Source organism: Epargyreus clarus, unplaced genomic scaffold (genome assembly GCF_041222505.1).
Source record: "Epargyreus clarus isolate Ecla_fem2 unplaced genomic scaffold, WU_Ecla_fem_2.2 ptg000006l, whole genome shotgun sequence".
In the NCBI taxonomy this organism is placed as follows: domain Eukaryota; kingdom Metazoa; phylum Arthropoda; class Insecta; order Lepidoptera; family Hesperiidae; genus Epargyreus; species Epargyreus clarus.
Window position 1 is genome coordinate 2,110,080 of NW_027332214.1, and position 23,581 is coordinate 2,133,660.

Genomic DNA, 23,581 nt, shown 5'->3' on the forward strand with positions numbered 1-23,581 from the left:
TCACAATGACTTTTTTCTTATATAATGTTGAAGTAGCAACTGAGCTTGCACTCCAACTGACAGCAAGTGGCGTTGCCGCCATTGAACATCTGACCGATCTATAAAGAACAGGGATTCTACCTGAAGCCATTCACATGCATTTTCACTTCTGAAACCTAAGATTTAAGGTTGCCTTACATGTAAGTTAGCCAGCATCAACAGAGAAACGTGCCGCGATATAGGATATCTACGGGTCTAATAGTAGATTATTTATAAAACTTACCCCATGTTTGGCCCGAAACAGCAAAAAACTGAAGAGCGAGATATATTCCTAGAATTTTCATTGTCGTGGAATCTTCACTAACAAAACCTAACAAACTCAATCTTGGTAATCTGAGTTCCTGAGTAACAAATTAATTTAGAATGATTTATCATTAAGTAATCACAGGATAAGATAAAAATTCTGAATCGATTATGTGATTTCGATTTCGATACTTAGATAAATTATTTGATAATGGAGATTCGATTTAGGATTTATTGTTTTGACACAGAAACTGCTTTAGTTGACGATTTATTAAAATATCTATACGCTTCATATTTCAACACAATTGATTATCCACGACTGCTCCATATCAGTATGACGAATGACCCGTATTTTTCGGTAAAAATGACATCAAAATCTAAAATATTTGTGTAGGTAGAATGTAAGTTGCTAAAGTAAAACAACAACTGAAAAATTAGGTAGGTGTCTGAAATGAGATCTTCGAATTTTATATCAAGTTAGTCTAAAAATGCAGGAATCATTCGCTAAAGGAACATTAATATTCCACTATGAGGTATAGGTTTCAGAGCTGTCCCTGTAGTTCCGGGACCAGAATAGGGCCACGGTATCCCCTGCCTGTCGTAAGAGGCGACTAAAAGGGGGCTTCCGGGGTTGCGGGCGGCAAGAGTGGGAGCTCGAACCGCCCGGCTAGCGGCCCCGGGAAGGACGGCGGTATGTGTGGTCGCATACCACATTGTAGTACATACGAGTACCATGCATATTGTAGTTTTATGTATGTTAGTATGTTATATTATTTTCTTTTAAAAGCGGGTGAAGCCGCGGGCAAATTCTAGTACGAAATAAAAATGCAAGTTAAATACACGCTCGTAAAAACAACCATTGGGGTTGAAGTGCAAAATAATTTATTTTAGATCAGTCGTTGTCACTCGTTGTACACTGTTTAATTTTTACACAACCCTATGGTTGTGTAAAAATTAGTACTGTGGTGGTATGTGAAGTACTGTGGTCTATACCACAGTACTTCAATCATTTATTTTCTTAGTTTCTAAGAAACAGGACAATTGTAGCAAATCTTCGGGAACTCTATTTCGGTGGTGATCAGCTTGTACGCGATCGGCTGGAACACCTCCGAACCCCAGCTCGTTATCCCAACGGTGGTGCTGTTCCAATCATACTGGAAAACGGAAAAGTATACATCAAAATAGTAATAAAAATGATTTATCAGAAGACAGAGTTAATGAATATTCTGTTTCGTAAATCAAATGATTGTTTGTATTGAAGGAAAAAAACTATAATAATTAAAATGGTTTCAAACAACTGCGGAGGGTAATGTTTTTTAATAAATATTCTAAATTTCGTAAATCAAATGATTGTTTTATTGAAGGAAAAAACTATAAGAATTAAAATGGTTTCACCCGACTGCGGAGGGTAATGTTTGGTAATGAATATTCTAAGTTTCGTTAATCAAATGATATTTTTATTGAAGGAAAAAACTATAAGAATTAAAATGGTTTCACCCGACTGCGGAGGGTAATGTTTTTTAATGAATATTCTAAGTTTCGTAAATCAAATGATTGTTTTATTGAAGGAAAATACTATAGTAATTAAAATGGTTTCACCCGACTGCGGAGGGTAATGTTTTTCGAGCGTTTATACCTATGTATGTTTCATTCCTTGGTAAGTCCTGCAGCCCAAACGACTTGACGGATCTTAACATTATATAGGAATAGTCCGGGCCAAACTGCTAGTCCGCTCTGAATATAGAAATGTTTCGCGTGGCCATAGCAAATTACATGACTACACCTGCTCGCAACACCTTCAGAGCGGACTGGCAGTTTGGCGCGGATTATACCTATTGTTGGATCTGTCTAAGTTGTAGGTTGCATAAATTCATTACTCATCAAACAGTTTTATCTACAAGTCCAAAAAATCCCTTAAATTATTCCCTTTTGCCTATAGCCGCAAAAGAGCGTGTTTTAGAAGAACAATTATTCGTATACTCAAAAAATTAAAAGTACATCTTAATTCCAGTTATTTTACTTACAAGCGCAGCAATCACTTGGCTGGTATGAGTATTCGGTAGGAATCTCATAGCGTTGGTGGTTCTAGGCACCCTCCCGAATACAGTCACACTTAGAATATTTGTAAACATGTCCCTGATGACCTGAAGCAGAATAAATACCATATTTAAATTGTCTTCAATAAAATACAAATCGAATTTCAATTATGATTATCAATTAAAATTTCAAACACTACTTTAATTTTGAATAAGACTCGGACAATATGGGAAAATGCATGCACGCAAAGTATAATTGCATGTATTTGTCAGTGGATTAGTCGACTTCACAACACCTTGAGGATGTTATAGTAATCATATGTAGGTAGGTATATCCCCACGGTATATTTCCTCCCGATGTTTTCCATCACACTTGCAGGAAACGATAGTTTCCTTTTTAATTTACAGTGATACAATTCAGGCTACCTCGTTAAGCTCATTATTGATAATGAATGAATCAATTTTTTCTCTACCAAAGATCGCATGATAGTTCTTTACAAATTTTTTCAAGTTAACCTGTAACGCCACAGATCTAACCTACCGTAAAGTCAAACTGCAGCAGCGGGTGTGTGAAGGTTGCAGTATACCTCTCCGCACCTGAAGCCAGCGTCGCCAGCACATCAAAGCCGATAGTGACAGCGTGCATGCGCATGTTCCCCCTGACCTCCACGGTCGTGGTGTTGGTGACTCGGTCGTAACGCCAGACCTGCTGCACGGTGGACTGGATGATGTCCACCCATTGGATGGAAGCCACGAAACCATTCGTGAACTCCGCTTTGCCGACCACGTCTGTTCCTAACGCGTCTTCTCTGTAAACATATTTAATGTTTTATACATTCCGCAGAAATAATCAGAAAGTGATGGTACTCACATTTGTTGAAGATTGAAGGCTTTTAAATATGAATTCTACGGCATTTGATAAGTCTTCAGATTTTAGACACACAACACAATGATAATAAGGGCAGTATAGTGTTCATTGGCAACTTACTTTGAAATTTTACCTGGATTACTTTTTTAGTTCTGAGGAGTATCAACGTATTTGTAGCTGATTTTAGATAGATCTCATGTTCTAAGTAAAATTGTCTATATGTTTATAAATAATATCCATGCGCTACGGAACCTAAGATAATATATTTCCCAGGGAAATTCGTAGAAGTCATAAATACTTCTTTAACAATGTTACCATTTTTGGAAATTCCCTGATACACTTAGCTTGTTTAATAAATAGGTGCATATAATAATACTTACTCCAAAACCAAAGTGACGTCATTGACCTTCAGGTGACACCATTCCAGCTCTTCCACCTTCCTCATCGTTTCCCCTATCACCTTTGCCATGTAATCCACATGATTGACTAGTCGGACATTGTTTACTAAAAAAATTACAATTCTTGTATTAGCATAAAAAACATGTATTTGTAAGCTCTCTTTTAGGTCTATACAAAAATAATATATGCCGTTTGTCATTTCATTAAACCAGGATTTGGTTCATAGTCATTGTAATTAAGCTTGAGGCTTTGGTATTTTTTCCATAGAAGTTTCTTATCATAGTTGCATTTGAAGTTGAAACATGTTATGACCTATTGCAGCTGTGATAGCCTAGTGGTTAAGAAACTCGGCCTCTCGATCGAGGGGTCAGAGGTTCAAATCCCAGGCACGCACCTCTGATTTTTCAAAGTTATGTGCGTATTAGAAATTAATAATCACTTGCTAAACGGTGAAGGAAAACATCGTGAGGAAACCTGCATACCTAAGAGATATATATAAAAAAACTCTCAAAGGTATGTGAAGTTGACCAATACGCACTTGGTCAGCGCGGTAGACTATGGCCTTATCCTTGTCATTATGAGAGGAGACCCGTGCCCAGCAGTGGGACGTTAATAGGTTGATGATGATAATTATGTCCTATTCCTCCCCATAGTCAAGTCATGCGCGGCAATGCCTACTATTATATATGTATATTAGACAAATGGATAAATTTTAAGTAATCTTAGTCATACTCTAATAGCAATATCATATTATATGCAATATAAGTAATAAAGCTACGAAATAAAGAGCCTAAGTACTCAACCAAAGCACTAAAATAATAATGATTTATTGAATTAATAAATAACTTACTTGTATTACTTTTAACTACCACTAAAACAGTACACAACACTAAAGGAAACAAAATCAATGTTTTCATTTTGTTTTGTTTTTTTTAGTTAATTATAAAAAATACTACATTCAAAGATGTCGAGAAAATCTATTCAACATTACCACATGATTCTTAAAAAATATTATCAGCGTTTCGAGATAATTTTCTACAGAGATAACGAATTTAGTTTGTCTGTCAGTGTGCATAAGGTACTAAGGAACTATAGTTAAAACATTTTTAATACGTTTTTATTAGCTTGGGTTGTATGTATGTATGTATGTATGTAACTATGTAACGGAATCTTTGTACCCGATTTCTATCCACTTTGAACGTTCAGTTTAATTCAAAATTTTGAAGAGTTATCAAACACCAATGATAAAACATGATTTTAATCATTTTGTACCATTGTCCTTATCAACATCCTCAGGATTAACGATTTTCGAGGCGAGATTATTCGAGCGCCTTAGAGAAAGTTCATCGCAAAGTTACTAGATTGCAACAATTATTGCTTTCTAGTTTCGATAACTCTTATAGCGTGATTTTTAGATTTGAAAATAATAATGTTCATTATAAATTGGTAAGGGAGACACACTTTTCCAAGGTGTTCCAGCTTTGTCCTCAGGGGCAGCGATGCATCTGTGGCCGACCTCAGGTAGGAATCTATTCCACCTGATTGCGTGCTCGTCTGCTACTCCTATATTATAAACAGTTGGAGGAGATCCGAGTGTTGCAATGGGACAATTATTAAATTTGATAAATATTTACTAAATTTATACATTTTTAATAATACAAGTGAAATCAAAACAATTCATTAGTTAATTGTTTAATAATTATGTAAAAATAACGATCTAGGTACGATATGCATAAGTTTTAATTGCTATAGATTAGATATTTTATATCAATATAAGTAATTTTACTGATAGTTACAATGTATGAAACTAATCTGAGTTGCGCAATAATAACAAACAAAATAATTTAATAAATCCAGCTTTATTATTTCTTACAAAAAAAATTTAGTTATTTTTATCCAAAAACAATCAGAAAATTATTTTATCACTGTCTTATCCTTTGTCTTCAACATTGTGTAAACCAACTTGAAACGGTTCTCATAGTAGACTGACATCCATAGATTTTCAGTTTCTAGATTCAGCTCGAAAGACGTCTAATTTTATGAAGCGGCAGTAAATGCAATTCATCTGATGGCGAGAGGTTATGATAAGTGACCACTGCCCCCAATGGAGATATGTAATCAAAATGAGATAGGATTGGAAATCAATCTGAGGTTGCTGTTAATGCAGGTGTCGCGGTGGTGTCTTCGTAGTCCAAACACAAAAGGGTCCACCAACAAATTATGAATTTAGATTTGAATTCTGAGTCTGGGCATTTGTTTATGTATCTAAGATTTATATCAAAATCTTAGCTATCCCTTTCACTTCACGACACATCCGCATCCTGCAGGAAGGATGTCACCGAAGAGAATAGGTCCTTTGTTAGAAAACAAGACACGACGCTATTTGCATTAGAAAGCTGGATAGTGTGAGCCGCTTAATTAATTAAACTTGACATTACATGTACGATAATTATGTACTAAAATTAAACAACAATAAATAGACAATAGATTTACAAGGTGGTAGAACTCACGAGGTTAGACCCCGAAGGCACCGTCGTCACACCTATTTCTGCCTCATAAAAGCAGTGTTAAGCGCAACTGTGTTCAGCTTTGAAGGGTGGGATAATGGATACATATCTTATCTAAGGCGTTCTTAACTTAGTTCTTAACTTAGTTTTCAAGGATAGCAACGGCTCTATAGTCGAACCCAGATAGGAATGTAATCTTGGGGTTCAGATCCTTTAAATAAATCTCATTATTATTCTTATAATAACACAAAATGCTGCACAAAACATTGAGGTACGTTCGCGAAAGGCGAAAGAGGCGTCCCAAGGAAATAAAAAATACAATATGCAATGGAAGCATAAAGCAAGCCTGGACGGTAGTATTCAAATATCTAACATAAAAACTTACAGCCGTTGAAAAATTTAAATTAATTTCCAATTCCAGTGCTGAAATAAAATTAAAAACTTATACAGCCGATATCTTTGCCTTCGGAAATGAAGGCGTCATTGGAAAACAAGTAAAAAGTTTGACAGCAACAAGGGAAGTTTCCTCGCCTCTGTCTCCGTATCAGCAATCGTCTAGACTGCAGCGACATCTGGCGGTAAACTACATTGCATTCCCTATACGGTGAGGGTATTGGACACTGAAACTATTTCTAACAATCTTGAAAGTTCCGATTATACTTGCGATGTATCTACTATGTATCTAAAGCAGTGATAACTTATTGATTAACAATATTATTCCATTAAAATTGCACTGATTCATGGTCATGTTATGTCTATCGTTATTTTTTTCGTTGTGAACCCAATACAGAAAGATGAGACCATGGTCCTTTGCGCTGGCCAAGTGCGTATTGGTGGACTTAACATATTGGTACATTAGAGAACATTTTTCTTTTTCACAATCTCTTAGATGTGCAGGTTTTCTCGCGATGTTTCCCTTCACCGTTAAATCACGGGATATTTAACTTAATTTAATTTACTTAAAATACGCACATCATTTCGAAAAAATTGTGTGCCTGGGAATCAAACCTCGGACCCCTCGATCTAGAGGCGGATTTTCAGCCACTACGCTCTCTCTGCGTTTTCTCTATAATTTATTCTATAATAGTATAGAAATCCGATAAATATTCACCAGCCGCGACACGAACGCGACTTTTAATTGAATCCCAACGATTAAGCGGGAACCGTTGCATACATTTGAATGATATTCATCATTCACTCATTCACTCATTCGCTCTCGTCAATAATGAATCCAGTGCTTCCGTCTGTTCTCGTATATTGGATGATTGTTAATCTGATGGAAGTGAAATCTTTCGCTTTTGCAAATTAAAGTAGGCCATTGTTTTGCTCTGTATACTGAAATACAGTTTTTTTCAATAAATTGTAAATATATATACGAAGATTACATAAATGGCCACTGCTGCGTATGGATACGTTTTATCAACCGCAAATAAATCCTGCCAGAGATCAGCCACGATTGCTTTCCATTGCTACCCCTTACACTGTTTGCCCACCGCTATTGATACCGATAATTAATGACGGCGCCGAAGTAGCGTACACACATTTACCTACTATAGCCGCTTGTCCACCGCACGTCTGTCACCCGAGCACCGTCAACCCGTCCACCGATATTTCGTGTAGCTCGGCGTGACTGCTAAATCGTTACAGAGATTTTGAAGTGCAGATGTGCCGGCATTATAAAACACTTTGGAACTTGTCCATACGCTGCAGTCACTTACGTGTCAGCTGAAACAAAATAAACCACCGATATCGGTCGCGGTGGACAAACTATCGCCGTCTCGACATATTAAAATCGTCAAGAAATAATTTCGTTCTCGGTATCGGCTCGGTGACGGTGCGGTGGACAAACGACCTTACTATAGCCGCTTGTCCGTCACCCGAGCACCGTCAACCCGACCGCCAATATTTCGAGTAGATCGGCGTGCCCGCTAGATCGGCACCGAGATTTTGACGGGCCGATGTGCCGGCAATATAAAACAAATTGGAACTTGTCAATACACTGCCATCACACGCGTCATAGCAGGAACAAAATTAACCGCTGATATCGGTCGCGGTGGACAAACTATCGCCGTCACGACATATTAAAATCGGCCCCAAAATAATCTCGTTCTCGGTATTGGCTCGGTGATGGTGCGGTGGACAAACAAGAACTTAAACAGAAAATGTACCTATTGTGTTACCAAATCCATCTACTAGACTCTGGGTTAAAAACATTTTGTATAAGTTATTTTTACAACACGGACCTTATTAAAATGGAATTTCTATTAATCTCACCCTCCTTTTCTACAATGTGTAAGTGAGAAATGTTTACAAAAAACATTTTGAAATAAATTATACCAACTACCTATCTACTTGAATAATTAAAACTAACAAATGTTGTCCGCATATTTGAGATAAATTAATTATTTGTGCCAAACGATAATTTAATATGACGTTCTCAATTCCATTGTGACGAGGTTATCCGGCCGTATTAACCTGTCGCCTGTCATGACAGCTGGGAAGGACAGCTGTCAAATTGTGTCGATTCGCAGTCCTCTGTCAGCCGGTATGTTTGTCACGTTGAATAGCTTGTGGTCCAAGGGAGAGGTGACGCGGTTCTGTAATATGTGCAGGTTTCCTCTTTGTACTGTTTGTCTCAGTCGCATCGAGCCGTTGGCGAACATGGGCTTGACAACCCTGACCATTGGTGACGTAACGAGCCTTGGCTCGTTCGGCACAAGACATAGGCATTGGCCTATGCCTTGTGTTGTAGTGATTATTACACTTATGAGAAAAATCTTAGTACCTAAATTCATTATTTCAGTATATTCATTCTGGGCTGTCAATCCTCTGTCAAACCAGCGACTGCTACGGCAGGCTGTTGTAGCGAATTTAAAATGCATGCGCTTGTTAACTTTATTCCTATTTGAAAATGAATGCTATTCTTATTGAGCCAACATTTATTGAAACCAAAAAATTAGATGAACGAAACAAAACGCCTCGTTCGTTCAATTGTTTTCTTATCTCTTATACATACAATAGGATAAGACCTGTTTATACTAATTCCACTACTATAAATACCTTTAACATTTAGCCCACTACTGTTACTTCTACAATTGCTTATACCAATCACAGACAAAACAAAAGATTATTTAAGCCAGTGTTCCGCAACCTTTTTGTATTCAAGGTACATCTAGGAAAACTAAAAATTTTTTGGAAGTACACCACAAATTAAAAAATAGTTTTTTAGTAATATGATTCAACATTTATTGAAACCAAAAAATTAGATGAACGAAACAAAACGTCTCGCTCGTGTGCTCGCGTGATTTTTGTAGATATTTTACTTACTTTTACTTAGTAAGTAAAACTAAAATAATTTTATAAGATAACCTTATTTTTCTGCGGCACACAAACTAATGGTCACGGTACACAAGTGTGTCCCGGTACACACTTTGCAGATTTAAGCAACAACATGAACTCATGCGCTTCGTTTAACTTTAATTTAAACTTTGCTCTAAAGTTTCTCCAGTGTTTTTATTATGAACGAAGTTATTCACTATTTTTTTCTGTTTTAAACGCCGCTTGAGATTAAGAACTAGAATTAAGTTTAAAAAGTTAGGTACTTATACAATATTATGTTCAAAGAAAAATATACACATCAGTACATATTATGATCGCGTTCAGATGCTGTAGTAACATAAGAAAAAATATTGTAACAGACAATTTGTAAGTGCCACCACAGGCCTATACAAAATTAATGTATGCCATTTTATATGATACGGTATATAAATGTAATGTAATGTAATTTGAAGGTGGTAAAACCCTTTGTGGTACGACTCCGGCGGCACCACCGCCACACCTATCTCTACCTAATAACAGCAGTGTTAGGAGCTGCTGTGTTCCGGTTTGAAGGGTGTGGTAAGGGAGACAGACTTTTCCGAGGCGTTCCAGCGTAGTCCCCAGGGGTAGCGGCGCATCTGTGGCCGACCTTAGGTAGGAATATCTTATCTTATCTGGGGTTGATTACAGAAGTCCAAGGGCGGCAGTAGCCACTTACCATTAGGTGGACTGCATGCTCGTCTGCTACTATTACATTATAAAAAAAAAATACATAAGATGATAAAAAATACCTATCCCCGCCAATCGCTTATAACTCAATCTGGCCACAGCACACCTGAACCACTCGGAATACTAATAAAGTTTTTGTGTTTAACCCTTTCAAATCTAAAAGGGTCGAAGTTGCCCGGGACCTGGCGTTAAAACTCTGCTTAGAACGTCTTACGTGCTGGATTTGCGAACTCTAGCTTATATGTGAACAAAAGTTGAATGTTTTGTATATAAGCTCTGTGGCTTATTTATGGATATAAGCTGAAATTTTGGTATATAAATTCCGTGGTTTATATGTGGACAAAAGTTGAATGTTTGGTACACAAGTTCAGTTGTTTTCTTATGGATAGAAGCTGAATTTTCGGTATATAAGCTCCGCGGCTTATATGTTAACAAAAGTAGTAGGTATCATACTATAATCTTTGGTACTATTTTTTATATGAAATTTCCGATGCTTATTTAACATTATGTCAATCATTATCAATTTAATATTGTCCTACTATTGGGCACGAATCTCTCTACCGTACTGGCCAAGTGCAGATTGGTAGATGTGATAACTTTTTATAGGATTTTTAGGTATAAAGGTTTCATCGATGTTTTCCATCACTGTAAAAGTAACATCAATATTTGTACATAACTTAAAAACTCAGTGAAGGTTGCCGGGATTTGAACCCAGAACCCTGGTGTTCAAGCTATCAGAGTTCCCTATTACTTTAATAAAGATTGATTGTATAGTCTTTTGAATCTCATAATTATAATAATGTTATCATTAGTCCCATTAAGATTATAGCATTGTTTCTCAGTTACGGATAAAACAGTTTCCACTTTCAAAAACATAAAAAGGCCAAAAAACCACCCTTTTAACCATTACGCACCCTTCGTCGCAACTCAAAGACATAAGAGGACGTAACACTTAACGAACTTTTGAATTAATTTTTTAATAAAAAGGCTTTCCGGGTAATGAAAAGAGGTTTAAGGCGGACTGCATACTAGACAACTGAAAATGTTTCAGTCAACTTATTAGGTATATCTATTTCGGAGTGTAAGCTCGTTCGCTACTTCTATTAGACAGAATAATCAGATCTATCTCTAGTTCTAATTATTTAAAAATAACTGCAAATTAAAAGCTAAAAAAATGTCAAATAACTTTAAAATCTGTGTGAAGAACCTAAGATATAAAATAATTCGCCAAGTACGAGTCGAACATGGAGGCTTCCGTTACACCAAATGTATGGAGACACCCTTTAATATTCAACTTTATTTTATTTTTAGTATTTGTATACCTGCCACCGTTATGCCTCCTCTGTAAAAAAATCATGTGTCTATCTATTATGGTTCCGGAGATATAGCCCTGTGACAGACGGACAGACAGCGAAGTCTTAGTAATAGGGTTCCGTTTTTACCCTTTGGGTACGGAACCCTTAAAAAATAAGTTTATAATATATTCGTAACTTATATAAAAAGTTATTTTTACATTTAGTTTATAATAAAAAATAAAAATAAACAAAAACAGCCCTTATGTTTTAGAGCTGATCTTTGCTTAGTTGTTATGAACATTCATAAAAAGAGTTAACGTAAACAAAGAAACATAGTATTGAATAAACTAGTGTTAAACCAAGAGTATGTTTTACCATCATTATTTCTCAGTGTGTGGGCAGCCTACAGGACATTTTTTCACTCAGTTACCCCCCACGTCTTTCCTTTGCAGCTGCGGCCGCTGTGGTTAATATTTACACGGACCACGCGCCCTAAGGAGTAATTTGTGCTGGGATAAGAAAAATAAAATAACCCTAGCACTTTTAGACGATATTAACTGATAACATACATAGAATTTTACGATTGACAATTTAATAATTATTAAGTATGCACCAATTGTTAATAGTAGTGGTTTAAAACTTGGCATTTCAATCGGTCCGAGGTTCGAACCTTGAATTATGAGAAAACCTACATGTTTGACAGTTCTTAAGTAACAAATAAACGAACAATTCGCACTTAGTGCGGACCTATAGTCTAAAACTCTAAACTTTTCTCATTCTGAGAAGGAGACACGTGCGTTAAGTGTACGAGAGAGTTTTAATACTCCACGCAATACCTACCTACAGTTATTAATATGTTTGTCACAAAATTATACTCTCAATAAAGGCACCAACCAAAAATAATTTAATTATCTATAAGAGACAATGCAATTTAATTTATATTCTAATACGAGTCTAATTAATTCCGTTTCGGGAATTATTATTAACTTCTAATTAAAACACGTGTAACGTCCCCTACACGTAAATTTCCCGGGAGTATCTAATTTGAGACCGTTTTCGGAATGAATTAAGAAAGTAGTATTCGCTATTGTTTTAAATTATTTAATTTTGCTTATATAGTGTGTTTCTTTATAAGATTGGAGTAAGCGTGCTAGCGGGTCATCTGATGGTAAGTGGTCACCATAGACTCAGATTTTTTTCTATGGTGGTCACTATTGCCCATTGATGTCATATCAACCCCAGATAAGTTAATATCATATTTGAAGCCGACCACAGACGCGTTGGTACGCCTGAGGACTAAGTTGGAACGCCTTGGATGAGCATGTCTCCCTTGCCCTTATTCTTTACCTTTAATATGGAACACGGCATCGTGAACAATGCTGTGAGTAGGCAGAAAAGGTGTGGCGGTGGTGCCTCTGAACTTCTGAAGCTCATTAAAAAGCATTCTTTAAATAAGTGTCTCCCGTTAGATATATGTGTAGCGGTGGCGTACCTAGTTAGTTCTATCACTTTTAAAAATCTTCAATTGAATTTGAATTTGAAATTGAATTGAGTTGAATTTCAAATCATTATTTCTATCGCTACTTCTAATAATTATTGTGCTGAACACTATATTTTATAGTAAACAAGTAGCAAACCAAACCAAAAACAACAAAAAAGTGCACGTCAGTATACAAGATAAAAAGGGTAGACTTCATAAGAGCAATAAAATTTTTCACCACAACAGACATTCGTTGCGTTGTGTGTGACAGTCCTATAATTGAAAGGTTTATCTCTCCTAGCTCAATCGGTTGACGTAATCAAAAACGGTCCAGCCCTTTCTTCAATCAAATTTTTCACCTCACATTCAAGTTTACACCACATCGCATTGTGTATGGCAGTTCTATAATTGACTGGTTTTGAATCATTCGTACCTTATGGTGATGTTTCACCACAGAAGATTGGCGAGAAGCGATACCTATACCTACATTTTGCACGACTCATGATGCGAAGCATCAGAGAGTGCTTTACGATCGAAAAATTTTTTTCGCTTCATTTTGGCGGCTATTTTTATTATTGTAGCCTTGATAGTTCACGGAATCAAGATATTTTGCATACTATTGTCGAGATAATTTAATGGAGATTAATTCCATACTTTTTAAAAATTGATTTACTGCAATAGAATTGGAAAAAAACACCAAAATAGGTCAAAAAATTTTCCTGTCCGTCATGTGTGAAACCTGAAAACACTGTAACTTGTGAAAAAATCCATCATTTGAGTTAAATTTTTTTTTAATTCTAATCGACGATTGTAGGTCACTGAATGCGAATGATTAATTAATTCAGTGTCGTTTAATTGCAATTAATAAAAAACGAAAACTACAAGACTGTATATCTATAGATATTATGTACATTTATTCCACCACGGGCGCTTGTGCAGTACCTTCTTCCTACTACAGCTGTTTTTTCGGCAATTAATTTTGAACGACTTAAGTATTTTTTTACTTTTTTTTTTTAATATTTCATAATTAAATGAGAATTATGAGTCGTGCACTTTTGGATTTTCCAAACTTTTATAATATTCAAATGTAGGTATATTCAAATAAATGTAGGTATATTAAGGTAAATCACACGATAACAGAAGACTTTGGCTCAGCCATGTTATAGTTTGAATGACCCACGTCATTCAAGAAAGGTATTTTGGAGGCGATGAAACGTATTCCTCAGGGGTAGTATTCTCAATGGTATCGATATCTTAACGCATTTACGACTGAATTATGATTTAAATTGTGTTCGTGGGTGTTAGCTATGCAAAGAAACTTTACCACAAGATAAATTACTCTTTCGCTACTTAAAATTCATAACAAATGGCATTATATAAACACACGATTTATTAACATACATTAACATTTTACACGGCCGTGGCACAAAAAAACAAGCTTTTCTACCAAAGCGCTTAGTATAAAATGTTAAAAAATATTTCGGAAATAATATTTCTGTAGTATCTTACTTATAAGCGTAATAATAATTCTCGTAAGCGGGGAGACACGTCCTCTACCCACCCTTCAATCAAAGCGCCTTTATGAAAAGAGATATTTAATTCTGTTCCAATGTCGTGCTATTCGAGTTGTGCAGGCGTAAAATGAGTGGGCGGTCTAAATTAATCAAAGTTTGACGAACCGATTTCAAATTCGAGTGTGACCCTCGTGGGGTTTGTTTGTTTGTTCTAGAATAGGATTTAATAATGGCACCTGACTTTGGTTTCTGTTAACGATATTTTAATAATATTGAGTATTTAGATACTCAGTACGTAGTTATAATGTTATTATGACAATTGTATACAATTCGGTTGAAAATTTAAAGGAAGAAGTTATTTATATTACATGAAATAGATAAGATGATAAGTCTTATTAAATCAATTTTTAAGTAATGTATGGTACACTTTATGAATCAAAAGTAAACCATCAAAAATCCTATAAGTAGATAAATTTCTGTGCACAGATAGGAATACATTTCCAAACAAAATTCCGATCCAAATATATCTATTAAATTATTTTTTGATTAGTATTAATACTTCAAGATAAAACCAGTACTGGCGGGGCTAAACAAAGTAATTTACAGTCGAGATGTACATTTTTATTACAGTCAATGTTTTATAGAAAAATCTGTTTAATCCTGTCGCTTAATCACACTGTGTAAAACAAAACATAGCAAGTTGAATATTACGATGATATAGCTCTTATAGAAAGTAAAGGCGCTGCTGCCGCTGCATCGAACAATTTTTCTACCTCGAACTGATTTTTATAACATTAACAAACGATTACGCAGTCCATCTGATGTGAAGTGGTCACTGCCGTCTATGGCACATACATATGGCACATACTACATCTGTAACCAACTCCATATACAACAGGTTGTCACTTTTCAGGACCAAATGGTCACCTCATATGTAAGTTTGAAGGTGGTAGAACCCTTTGTGGTTCGACTCCGGCGGCACCACCGCCACACCTATTTCTACCTAATAACAGCTGTTTTAGGAGCTGCTGTGTTCCGGTTTGAAGGGTGTGGTAAGGGAGACAGACTATTCCGAGGCGTTCCAGCTTAGTCCTCAGGGGTAGCGGCGCATCTGTGGCCGACCTCAGGTAGGAATATCTTATCTTATCTGGGGTTGATTACAGATGTCCATGGGCGGCAGTAGCCACTTACCATCAGGTGGACTGCAAGCTCGTCTGCTACTCTTACATTATAAAAAAAAAAAAAAAAAAAAAAAAAAAAGTCAGACGACATCAAGACCCTTCCACCGCAACGCATAACCGCTTAACACCAGAAATAGGTGTGAAATCAAGAAAAATATTGAAATACTGAACTTTATACATTTTTATTTCAGATTCTCTTCCCACAAAATTGCCTTCTTAAAAACCAATCTCTCATCTCAAAAGGCGTCTTGAGAGCTATCTGAAACATTTTCCATTTTATCCTGACCGCAGCGTAAATTCCTTTGAAGGCTGAAAAAATGTTGAAAGTTTTCTTTTTATTTTCCGCCCCATCTCCAGTGACTATGCAATTACCGATAAGCTGCAGCGGAAAACTGGAATTTCGTCGTCATAAATCAGATTGCCGGTTATTGAAACACCCTCGCCACTCGCCACCTTCGGATCAAGGGTGTGTTCTGGGTATGGACATTTTATTCGAAAACAAAAAACGTTTTATTTGGTTTTATTAATGCTCCGGTTAAATTTTTTTTAATGTTTAGTAGTATAACTATTATACTTTTTTTCATTCCTAATTAATAAAGAAATAGTATACATTTTACAATAAAAACGTAAACTAGAAGTAATTTCGTTTACCTACGCATCATACGTGCTTTGTGAAATAAATAAAAACATCCCTATAGATTTAATAAGAATATTATAGACGTTTGAAATTTGAAGGCATACCTAATATAAGCTATTACAATGTAAAATTAGGCGCGTAGGTAGGAGTACCTATATGAGGCGAATTTCAATATGTAGGTGTAATTACTTTAATACGGTAGAGTTATAATTATTACGGCTTAATTCTCAGATGTGTTAAATCTATCTTAAAGTTTTACACCAATTACCTAAGAGTTATTAAAATTTCATATCAAAACCTCACTGAACTCCACTCTATTAAAATCTGCTAAGTTTGGGCTGTAGTTCGAGCCAAAGAATGAGACATACGAGTACATACATATACGCCTACAAAAACTTGAGTCAAAAAAAAAGAATATACAAAATAAATTATATTTAATAAAATATTAGGTACTACTTAATGAAACATAATAATCTAAGTGTCATTCCCGTCCCCTATATAATATAAAAATTATAGTTCAAAAAACTAAAAAACACGCTTTTATGATAAAATCAACTAAAAAGTAGAAAATAATTTTCAATCTAAGAATCAATTAAGGAACAGTAAATAGTATAATTGTGGAAAAAGTGTGGGGTGCTTTTCGAACCTGATAAATGGAGCACCCCACACTTTTTCCACAATTATACTATTTACTGTTCCTTAATTGATTCTTAGATTGAAAATTATTTTCTACTTTTTAGTTGATTTTATCATAAAAGCGTGTTTTTTAGTTTTTTGAACTATAATTATTTATTAATTTTTAGTATTTCTCGTTATAGCGACCACCATTATTAATCGTTTGTAAAAAAAAATACGTGTGGCACTCGGAGACTGCCGCGGTAAAGCTATTGCATAGCATTTTTTATGCTATAAAAACGCTCAGAAGGAATTCCAGAAATACAATATATTCTTCCATAATCATCAACATTTACATTAATACATCTTTATCCACTATTTTATCATATCTCTATTATATAAGACATTGCAAATATCAGCTGACATTTCATAACTCCAAGCAAGACTGAACATTCTAAAATATAAAATAGAAAAGTATTTAATAAGTGACGTAAAGTATTAACAACAAGCAATATAAATGGATCAATGCGATGTGCCTGTGACATTTGGCCGAATGTTACAGGTACATCGCATTTTTCATTAATAAATGCACTTTGTTTATTCATATTTAAAACACTTTGTACACAAATTATTTGTACCATAAATCATAATGGCGTTTTGATTTTGTGCTGTCAAGTCTGTCAGTTGTAATTGTACGTTTAAAAATAACAAACACTCTTTTACGTTATTTTATCAATCCAGAATTCAACATAGATTATGTTGATAAAACATATTATTTGGATAATATGGTAATATAATTTTGAATTTTATAATGGGAATATAAAATATACTTCACGCAATTTTAAGATTTCTGCACGGATTATAAAAAAATGCGTATTACTGCCATCTGTGTTCAAGTTGACGAATTAAGGTTATCAAATAAAATAATGTAAAATAATACTTTAATTAATTATATCCATATTTTTCTATTGACAGTCAACAACTCGGTTGCCTGGAGACTTGATATCCAACAGTCCTCCACCGCTATTTTCACTTACACCACCAGGGGCGCCGGCAGCATTTGGTCAAGGTGACGGCGCACCAGTATGCCATTTTCAGTTCTGACTTCATAATGGAGTCTACCTAATCTTCGGATGACGACTCCGAACTCCCATTTAACTCTTGGGTTGGTGTAACTGCGGACTTGTACCTTATCACCTTGTCCGAACTCCTGCGTTGGCGGTGCATTGTAATGTAATCTGGATAGTGGGGCGGATTTCTTAAATAAGTCAGGCATATAGGTTCTTACCTCTCTGCCGAACATTAACTGATAAGGTGATAACTCTTTTGTATTAGGTGTACGTCTCAAGCGTGCCTTGACAGTTAACAGTTAATCAAATAAACTTCCGCTCTTGCTAATATAAAAGAACATTCAGGTATTAGCCGATTATTTTCTTTTTGTACATTCAAAAATTTAAATTTTAGCTTTGTATATATTTCTTCAAATTCGTACCTGTATTTTATTTCCTCTTCTAAATTTTCTTCTTCTGTAAGCCATTCAATTTTTTCTTGAATCGCGTAGAATTTGTTCAAATTTTCTTGTAAAGAATTCAGTCGTATATTTATTTCTTCAATGTCAATTTTTTCTATTCCCGAAATGTAATTTTCGGTTCGTTTCATTAACCCACGTAATGTGGCTCGTATTTCCTTATTGTTTTTTAGTTCATTCGACATCTCGTCGCCAATATCAAATAAAATAATAAGGAATGTAAAATAATACTTTATTCAATTATATCCATATTTTTCTATTGACAGTCAACAACTCGGTTGCCTGGAGACTTGATAGTTGGATATCAAGTCTCCAGGCAACCGAGTTGTTGAAAGGTGTTACTTATTTTCGTTACGGAATTTCTCGATTCGGTCGCCGCGCTCAAAGCCCGCGATAAAAGCTATGCAATAGCTTAAAAATCAAGTGTCTATCTATTACGATTTAAGAGATAAAGCCCAACGACAGACGAACAGACCGCAGAGGGTTTCGTTTTAACCTTTGAGTACGGAATCCTAAAAATCATTCTACACGAGCGCATTATAGATATGTTTCAGAACATTTGAGTTATAGGAAAATAACATTATTATTTTCTAAACTAAAAATCACGATATAAAAGTTACGCCTATTGAAACTAAATAGCAATAATTATTTGCAATTTAAAGTTGCGATGAACTTTGCTGAAGGTGTTTGAAAAATCTCGCCTCGAAAATCGTTAATCCAGAGGATGTTGATAAGGACAATGGTACAAAACTATTAATGTTTAAAATATTGAATTGTCATCGGTCCTTAATGAGTATGCCAAATTTCGAGTTAATCCGACGTTTTGAAGGGGGTTAAAATCATGTTCAAAGATTCCGTTACATACTAACATACCAACATATCAACATACATACGTCTGAAGCTAATAAAAGCGTGTTAAAAAGGGTTGAAAGCAGCATCCATACTGGGAATACACCCACTATCCCTCGCACCGTTATGTTATTTCTAATCTGCGCTCTCTAGATGCAAACTTGGCTCCTGCGGGAAGTGGTCGGTTTAATGGGATGTGCGCGGATAATCCTGCAGATGTAAGAGGTACACGGATAATCCTAATTGTCGATAGATTAATCTATTATTAGTGTCTGTCAGCATTCTCGACATCGCAGTATCGCGTTTTAACGTAGTCGATGTTGGCAAATAAAAACAATACAGGTAACAGTACAGGGTAGATCAATATGCGGTATAGGTACATACTGTATGTTGTGATATATGCTAAGCTTTTTTATGTAACATACAAGTAAGAAACGAGCATGATTTCATTCATACTTCACACCATACTTTCACTTACGATCCACTGGATGGTAAGTGAAAACTGTTGCCCATGGACATTGGACATTTTTGTCATCAACTCCAGATAAAATAAGAGCCCTACCCGATGTCGGCCACAGATGGGTTGCTACCTGAGGAATAACAGTTAGATCTAAAATTGCTGAAAAATACCGGTTTGTTTTATGGAGACCCCCTTTAATATTCAACTTTATTTTATTTTTAGTATTTGTTGTTATAGCGGCCACCGTTATGCATCCCTTGTAAAAATTTGGGTACGTTGGTACGCAACGGTGGTGTCTTCAGAGTCGAATCACAAAGGGTTCCTCAGTGCTGTTCCCAAGTCATTGGCCTGTAATTACGCTGCCTGTAACACCCCTCCGGAATACTGTGTAATATTATTACTGGTTTCCGCCCTTTATACGAACCCTCTTACAAGGGTCGCTCAAGATAACTTTAAACACGAATAATCCTATACACAATAATGGAATAAATTAACTAGATTTTACAAATTGCCTGTTTAAAATACGAATTGAGAATTACATTCATTAATAGCTTCGTAATTGAGAATTGTATATTGCTAAGGGTGACGGAAAACAGGTACATAGAATTTTCGAAAATATAAAGATGTTAGAAGTTGGTTATATTGTAATGGTAAAGGAAAACGTAGTGTGGAAATCTATATGCTTGGGAGTTCTCTACAATAAATTGTTTTCTAAAGTATATGGAGTCTGCTAAATGACACTCGATCGTCATTGACAGTCCATCACTGTCCCACTGTTGGGGAATAGTTTCTTATAATAATGAGACAGTTGGCCATAGGTCAACGTGCAAGCCAAATGTGAGTTGGCAGACTTCACCCATCCTTGACAACTTTTTTAAAGAACTTACAGGTGAGCTGGATGTCTCATGATATTTTTTTACTGTTTAAGCAAGTATTCGTAATTTCTAACATGCACGTAACTAGGAACTTGGCACTTGAAACTAGGCGAAAAAAATCTAAGTCTATGCTTGAAACTGATTCAAGCCCAATTTTCTAAATACTTGACTTATATGATTCTAGAGTAAAATGATCGCGGAATTAAGACATTTTACTACCCAATTGCATGGAAAGAAATATCGGCAATAAAGAAATTTGATAACCGCATGTCGTGTGTACCCGTTACATAGTAAAATATTGCACGACTCATGATGCGAAGCATCAGAGAGTGCTTTACGATCGAAAAATTTTTTTCGCTCCATTTTGGCGGCTATTTTTATTATTATAGCCTTGATAGTTCACGGAATCAAGATATTTTGCATACTATTGTCGAGATAATTTAATGGAGATTAATTCCATACTTTTTAAAAATTGATTTACTGCAATAAAATTGGAAAAAAACACCAAAATAGGTCAAAAAATTTTCCTGTCCGTCATGTGTGAAACCTGAAAACACTGTAACTTGTGAAAAAATCCATCATTTGAGTTAAATTTTTTTTTAAAAAATTCTAATCGACGATTGTAGGTCACTGAATGCGAATGATTAATTAATTCAGTGTCGTTTAATTGCAATTAATAAAAAACGAAAACTACAAGACTGTATATCTATAGATATTATGTACATTTATTCCACCAGGGGCGCTTGTGCAGTACCTTCTTCCTACTACAGCTGTTTTTTTGGCAATTAATTTTGAACGACTTAAGTTTTTTTTTTTTTTTTTTTTTTATATATTTCATAATTAAATGAGCATTATGAGTCGTGCACTTTTGGATTTTCCAAATTTTAATGCTTTTTTACTGCAATTTCAGTCAAAGGCAATCAGTGTGGTAGAAGTGTGGATGCTTTTGAAATATGTGCAGGAAAACATAACGAAACAAACGTGATTAAAACTTATATTATGTATGTTTCATAATAATACAACATCTAGGATATAACGGTAGTACTCGTAGGTACTAGGGGAGCATACAATTTAAACAATGCCAATTTCGCCAGAGGTGAAGTGACGTCAATTCATAGGGTCGTATCGATGGGCTACAATTTCTATGGCGGTATGCGCCGTTTAGTTACCTTATACAGGTTGATAAAATTATTAATTAGTGCATTTAAATAAAATATTTATGTTAGTAATTTAACAAGGCTGCCATTTTGTAAAGTTATTATGCGTATTTAAATGTTACGAAATACCATTTTTTATATTTCGTCTGTTTGTTTAGAAATGTTAACATTTTCATTTTCTATTAAATGTTATACGATATTACCACCTAATTCTGTCTACAAAAGTTTCATTTCAAAGGGTCAAACAAGTGGCTTTGTTATAGTAATAAAAAACAGTTAAAACAATCAAGTTTTAACTGTTTGAGTTTGAAGTTGAACGAAAACAGTTAAAACAAACAAACAAACAAATAAAAAACAGTTAAAATTAATAAACAAACATATAAATATCTCCAGATAACTACTAAGCTTACATCCATAGCCTTTCTTAAGGATTTATTGGATGCGGGTGCCTTGGATACCTTATATAAAAATATTTATCACTCTAATGTATTTTAATACACGCAGAAAATTTACTCACCATTTTTGAACACCCTGTATTTCCATCTAGGCATTTCCACTCAACGTCAACACCGGATACCGCGTAACGTGGCTCGAATGCCACGGCACGGCGAACATTCCTCAGCATGTTACTCATGAAGTCTATAGCTCGCTAATAAATTCCTACCTCCAGGGTTTAATTTACCGAAGCGATTGTATGTGTTTAGTAAATTTGCGTAATTTTAATAAAGACGCTAGTATTACAAAAATATATCCGTTAACTAATAACTCTCAATATAAGTCCGTGGTATAGTCCGCGTAAAACTGCTAGTCCGCTCTGAATATAGAAATTAATCGCGTCGCCATAGGAAATTGTATGACTGCACCTGCTCGCAACTTCAGCGCGGACTAGCAGTTTGGCGCGGACTATACTCTATTAATAATTTTCGGTTTTTAAATGTACATACATAGAATGTTTTATGCAAAAAAGAGTTTTCAATATTTTTTCTTTAAAAATATATTTAAAGAAATAAGATAGAGATACTAATATGTATATACTGATTAGGTAGCACATTTAGATGTGCTCATGAAGAAATTAAAAACATGATAGGAACTTTATTTGAAGACGATTACATTACTTTGAGTTAAAATAGTACATATAAGTCTATTTCACTGCATTCTTGCATAAAAATAATACCGCAATATGGTATTAAGCAGTAGTTACAGAAATATTATATAGAGTTAACATTTTAAGTGTAGTTAATTCATAATATAATTGGTAATTGATTTATTTATTTATTTCATATCAAAAATATATAGTTTAAAAACTAAAAACCCACGCTAAAATCGCTCAAGGATCCGGATTTCTGACTATTCTGTCGGGTAAAAATTGTGTTTAAAGATTCCGTTACATACATACATACAGGTGAAGCTAATAAAAGAGTGGTAAAATACGTTAACCTTAGTGTTATAGAGTTAGTGTTAAATACCTGTCTGCTGCTTAATGGAAGTCTCTACGGGTAAAATTCTGAGAATTTATACCAAATATTATGTTTCCCACCAAAGCTTCACTACGCTAACCGCTGTCTATAGACAGACAGCCACAATCACCACGCATTTCCGATCGAAATTCCAAGACAAATATTTAAGGCTCACAGATTGCTGAGGTCCCAGTTAATCAAATCCGTCACTTAATTATGCAGGCTTGGAGGCTAAGAGAGCAAATTGTGGTGGGGAATGTTTGCCGTGTCACACGATATTGACAGGGAGATTCCAGAGGATTATACAGGATGTTTCAATACTTAATTATAATGGTAAATATTTGAAAGGTTGTTTGTAATGATATATAATATTAAATTATTACCGGGTAAGTGT

General features: G+C 35.1%; 1 protein-coding gene across 1 annotated transcript; it reads right to left on the reverse strand.

Annotated features, from left to right (window-relative positions):
• Positions 1-1,307: 1,307 nt before the first annotated feature.
• Positions 1,308-22,281, reverse strand: LOC140742531 (uncharacterized). Its single transcript, XM_073073431.1, has 5 exons — positions 22,248-22,281; positions 3,567-3,690; positions 2,860-3,127; positions 2,307-2,426; positions 1,308-1,436 (listed from the first exon to the last, which is right to left on the reverse strand). Exons 1-5 carry the CDS (start codon positions 22,279-22,281, stop codon positions 1,308-1,310), a joined length of 675 nt encoding a protein of 224 aa, XP_072929532.1.
• Between the last annotated feature and the right edge of the window lie 1,300 nt (positions 22,282-23,581).